Source organism: Tachypleus tridentatus, chromosome 1 (genome assembly GCF_004210375.1).
Source record: "Tachypleus tridentatus isolate NWPU-2018 chromosome 1, ASM421037v1, whole genome shotgun sequence".
Classification (NCBI taxonomy): Eukaryota; Metazoa; Arthropoda; class Merostomata; order Xiphosura; family Limulidae; genus Tachypleus; species Tachypleus tridentatus.
The window spans coordinates 2,641,948-2,647,947 of NC_134825.1; the positions used below are offsets into that span (position 1 = coordinate 2,641,948).

The 6,000-nt window shown below is 32.9% G+C and overlaps 1 protein-coding gene across 1 annotated transcript in view; it reads left to right on the forward strand.

The window, feature by feature from the left end:
• The window catches only part of LOC143230391 (N-acetylglucosamine-1-phosphotransferase subunits alpha/beta-like), a 179,919-nt gene extending 175,945 nt beyond the window's left edge, over positions 1-3,974 (forward strand). The window contains exon 23 of the mRNA XM_076464018.1: positions 2,465-3,974. Within this exon, the coding sequence (XP_076320133.1) occupies positions 2,465-2,530 (66 nt within the window). The 3' untranslated portion in view covers positions 2,531-3,974. The remainder of the gene's footprint in view (positions 1-2,464) is intronic.
• The last annotated feature ends 2,026 nt before the right edge of the window (positions 3,975-6,000 follow it).

A 6,000-nucleotide genomic window follows, 5' to 3' on the forward strand; every position in this document is an offset into this window, starting at 1 on the left:
TTCCTTACCACCACCTTACCCAGTGATATGTGTGTGCTAGATATTAACAATATAATGCTGGCTGTAGAGATGGGATGTTTCCTTACCACCACCTTACCCAGTGATGTGTGTGTGCTAGATATTAACAATATAATGCTGGCTGTAGAGATGGGATGTTTCCTTACCACCACTAATGGCTTACCCAGGGATGTGTGTGTGCTAGATATTAACAATATAATGCTGGCTGTAGAGATGGGATGTTTCCTTACCACCACTAATGGCTTACTCAGTGATGTGTGTGTGTTAGATATTAACAATATAATGCTGGCTGTAGAGATGGGATGTTTCCTTACCACCACCTTACCCAGTGATGTGTGTGTGTGCTAGATATTAATAATTTTCAATCTCTGATAGATTGTCACCCTTGAACTTGAGTAAAGCAGAATGGGATTTATGCCTAATCCTGTGACTGATTTAATAAGTCATGGTTGATCTGCTCTTAAATATATAGGCAATTGGTGTACACCCATTGCACTTTTCTTAATGTGACATTTGTTGGGACTTTGCACTTGACCCCCCTTTGTTCTTCCTACTAGTGCAGCATGATCCTTATTAGTTCCCATAGGTGGACCCATAGATGTTTTTTCCAGAGTGAGTTTCAACTTGACTGTATGTACTTATGAGTATACACTCAGTTAGAGAGCAGTACAGATTTCCCTCTTTCCATTACTGTATGTACTTATGAGTATACACTCAGTTAGAGAGCAGTACAGATTTCCCTCTTTCCATTACTGTATGTACTTATGAGTATACACTCAGTTAGAGAGCAGTACAGATTTCCCTCTTTCCATTTTAACTGGATGATTCTTTCCAAGTGAACACTTGTCAGTTGAAGTGGATTTGACCTATACAGTTGGGGATAACAACACCCTATTCCTACAGCTATGGGCAATATATGCTTTTCTTTTTCATTAATTCTGGTTGTAGGTGTTTTTATTCTGCTCCTATGACAGAATGAGTGTTCCATGTTCTCTTGATAATACCTGATGCAGAACATCTCTTACATGCATTTATGGTTGAATGATTTTGTCCATAATACCAGTTGCAACTATTAGCCTGTTTTTACAATTGAGTCAAGGCAACACCATGAACCCATAATGCTGGGTTTAGTGTGTTCTGCTACTTGGTACTATGTTTGCACTTGGAGTTTGTCTGGTTTTGACATCCTCTTCATAATTCTGGTTGCTTGATGTATGACATTGTGTTTACTAACACTTGGGATTGATGGGTATATATAACACAGTCCACATACCTAGCCATAATGTTAATGTTGCAATTTTTGTTTTATATTTCCTTACTTCCTTATAGCAAGGACGAGTTATGGAACCTCGTGTGTCTGGTTGACGTTGGGAATGTATGCAGCTAATTCTGTTTGTGTTATGATAGTTTGTGTTACGATGGTTTGTGTCTCTCAGAACTTGTGCAAGTATTTTCCTTTCCTGTCCATTTCAGATTAGTTTTTTACTTGAGCAATGAGTTTTTTGGTTTTTTTCAGTAGTACAGTACTCCACAAGTGTTTTGTTTGGGTGTGGACACTCATTTATTCTGATCAGTTGCTATCTGCTTGGTTTCAGTTCTGTGTACCCACACCAATCTTCTCCACCTTTGCAATATAAGATTCTAGCTGTATGTGTGATACTGAAAGTAATATTTTTAAAACAAGACCCAAAACTTGAGCACTTCCAAATGGTTGGTTCTTCTTCAAGAGAATAAAGGGTTATGGAAGTAAACATTTTTCTTCCACTGAAAATGTACTTCTGGTAGGTATTTATCTCCACCCACATACTTCCTCCCCATACCCGTAAGTCTCTCTTTAGTGCTCATCAATTCTCAAATGTGAGGATTGAGCAGGAATAATAGATGAATCTAGCTGCACAAATGTAGGTGACACATAACTATTGGTGGAAAGTAGTCACATGATATGTACTGTTCAGAAATGGTACGAAATTGATGGGGTATAAAAACATGTTTACCAATCACAAAAATATTTTAGCAATGCTCAAAGGGCAATATGAAGATCAAATAGCTTTGTGTGAGCAAAGATAAGCACAACATAAGTCAACATAAGAATAATATTAACTTTAAACTATGTCTTATCATCTAAGCCACCATTATGTTTCTTACTACACTTCACATTAACAGTTATATCAGTATGTGATGATTCAATGTATTATTGTACTGACAGTGTTTGTACTACCATGGAAAGTTATCTTAACACCTAATATTTTGTGAGAAGGTCATATAGAAGGTATTTCTACTAGCATGCTTGTTATTTCAGTAGTAATGTGTGATTGTACAATAATTACACTAATATTGTTTCTTGTAATGTGTTATGAGTTGCTTTGTAAATTTTTGATTTAATGTATAGTAACTGTTAGTTTAAAAGTTAATTTTATAACAAAGAAACTCTGATGTTTCCTTCCAGACTAGAAGAGAAAGGCCAAATGTTCTCAGGAACCGTTCTAGTCACTGGAGAAGTTTTGATGTGTAAAACAGACACAGAAGTGCCATTATGGACCAAACCACTAGTCATTTCAGTTTTTGTCATGTATGACCTGTGTTTAAGTTTCTACACTGGCATTGTTTATCACTCATCAAGATGTCTGAAGGTTACTAGACTCCTCTTTTTATAAATGTCACCTAATTTTTTTGTTTAAACTTCGTAAAAGAACAGAATATAAAGAATTTTTTTCAAAATGTAGTAAAACTGCTCACCATTTCGGTGTTTATTTGACAACTTTTCAAGTCCTTGAATGAAGCAAAACTGAGTCAGTTTTACTAAAATATTTGTATTGAAACTTGCTTTTCCAGATTTCAGCTACACAGAGTTCTGTCAGATTAATTCAGATGTTATGGATATTGAGTTATGATAATGAGAACATATAAATATTTTATACCAGAACTGAAAACTTCAAAACTGTATGGATTATTTACAGACAATTTGTTTCTCCTTTAGAAATTAATGATGTCACTTCTGAGAAAATGTGTCTGGTTTAATTGAAGTTGTTAATACCAGCTGATACAAGTGAGAGATTATGTTTGTTCAATAGATTTAGGATTATGCCAGTTCAAGTGACAATGGACGTTTTTACAGAGTATTGAAATTGTAAAGTCTTATGATTGTTTTGAATATTTCATTAAATGCTAAATCTGATACAATAACTTATTCAGAAGACAGACCTTTAATATGTAAATTTTATATTGTTTTTAAATAGTCCTGTATTGAAACAATTTCTATTTACTGAGCTGTTAAAGTTATAAAAGTTTCAGTAATACTCTCTAAGTGAGACATATACAAGGAGTTTGCATACACAGATAGCACCTCTTAAAGTTATGTAGGTGTTAATAAGACCCTTTTAGTGATACAAGTATTGAATTAAAGATTAAGCTAACTTTAAGTATATTTTTAAATGAGATAGATATTCATGCTATAGGTTTTGCACATTTTTACAAAATCATGTTTATTAAACGTTCAGGTAGCATGATAAAATTTAACACGTTTAATATACATGTATAAACTGTATTACATTTGGAAAATATGTGCTTGAAGTGATGAATATATTGAAGATTTATACACAACCTCAAACAAAGCGAGTAACTGTGAAATAGGTGATGTGTATGTTGGGACTATACACAAAAATGAAGTTACAATTATATTTACAGAGCTTCAAAACTTACTTGTTAACAACTGTGAAAACCTTTCATGTATCAAACTTTGATTCATGCTGGTGGAATGTAGAAACTGATTTTGAAATCTAAATATAAATATCTAGTTAAATCATGAAACAAAAATATATTTTGTTACAAAGTGAATTAATAATTTTTGAAATTGGTGGATTGCACAAGGGGAAGGGGTAGAACTGTAACATTTTGTGTGAAACTCCTTGTAAGCACCGTAAATAAAGAACAAAGTGTAGATATGTTAAAAAGGAAAACCTTGTGTTTATTATTCCTTGTCAACACTTTTTATACAAGTTGGCACATTTCAACCTTCTACTGGTTAGTCGTCAAGAGAACAATGAAGAACATACTTGACATGGTACAACCTTGTATCTGTTAGTCGTCAAGAGAACAATAACGAACATACTTGGCATGATACAACCTTGTATCTGTTAGTCATCAAAAGAACAATAACGAACATACTTGGCATGATACAACCTTGTATCTGTTAGTCATCAAAACAACAATGAAGAACATACTTGGTATGATACAACTTTCTATCTGTTAGTCATCAAAAGAACAATGAAGAACGTACTTGGTATGATACAACCTTGTATCTGTTAGTCATCAAAAGAACGATAACAAATATACTTGGCATGATACAACCTTGTATCTGTTAGTCATCAAAAGAACAATGAAGAACATACTTGGTATGATACAACTTTCTATCTGTTAGTCATCAAAAGAACAATAAAGAATATACTTGGTATGATACAACCCTTGTATCTGTTAGTCATCAAAAGAACAATGAAGAACATACTTGGTATGATACAACTTTCTATCTGTTAGTCATCAAAAGAACAATAAAGAACATACTTGGTATGATACAACTTTCTATCTGTTAGTCATCAAAAGAACAATAAAGAATATACTTGGTATGATACAACCCTTGTATCTGTTAGTCATCAAAAGAACAATGAAGAACATACTTGGTATGATACAACCTTGTATCTGTTAGTCATCAAAAGAACAATAAAGAATATACTTGGTATGATACAACTTTGTATCTGTTAGTTATCAATAGAACAATAAAGAACATACTTGGTATGATACAACCTTGTATCTGTTAGTCATCAAAAGAACAATGAAGAACATACTTGGTATGATACAACCTTGTATCTGTTAGTCATCAATAGAACAATAAAGAACATACTTAGTATGATACAACTTTCTATCTGTTAGTCATCAAAAGAACAATAAAGAATATACTTGGTATGATACAACCCTTGTATCTGTTAGTCGTCAAGAGAACAATGAAGAACATACTTGGCATGATACAACCTTGTATCTGTTAGTCGTCAAGAGAACAATAACGAACATACTTGGCATGATACAACCTTGTATCTGTTAGTCATCAAAAGAACAATGAAGAACATACTTGGTATGATACAACTTTCTATCTGTTAGTCATCAAAAGAACAATAAAGAATATACTTGGTATGATACAACCCTTGTATCTGTTAGTCATCAAAAGAACAATGAAGAACATACTTGGTATGATACAACTTTCTATCTGTTAGTCATCAAAAGAACAATGAAGAACGTACTTGGTATGATACAACCTTGTATCTGTTAGTCATCAAAAGAACAATAACGAACATACTTGGCATGATACAACCTTGTATCTGTTAGTCATCAAAAGAACAATAAAGAATATACTTGGTATGATACAACTTTCTATCTGTTAGTCATCAATAGAACAATAAAGAATATACTTGGTATGATACAACCTTGTATCTGTTAGTCATCAAAAGAACAATGAAGAACATACTTGGTATGATACAACCTTGTATCTGTTAGTCATCAAAAGAACAATAAAGAATATACTTGGCATGATACAACCTTGTATCTGTTAGTCATCAAAAGAACAATGAAGAATATACTTGGTATGATACAACTTTCTATCTGTTAGTCATCAAAAGAACAATAAAGAACTTTCTATCTGTTAGTCGTCAAGACAACAATAAAAAAACATACTTGGTATGATACAACTTTCTATCTGTTAGTCGTCAGGAAAACAATAAAGAACATACTTGGTACATAAAATTTTATTACTTCTCAGCAAAATGAATGAAGAACTAAGTTATGGAATTATAAAAGTTTTACCCATTTCTCTTTGTCAACATGGTGAAAAACGAAACAATGTAGCATGTTACAAATCTCAGTTAGACTGTTCATCAGTACCATAAGTGAAGAACAGAAATGATACATCACAGATCTCTTAATTACACTGGTCGTATC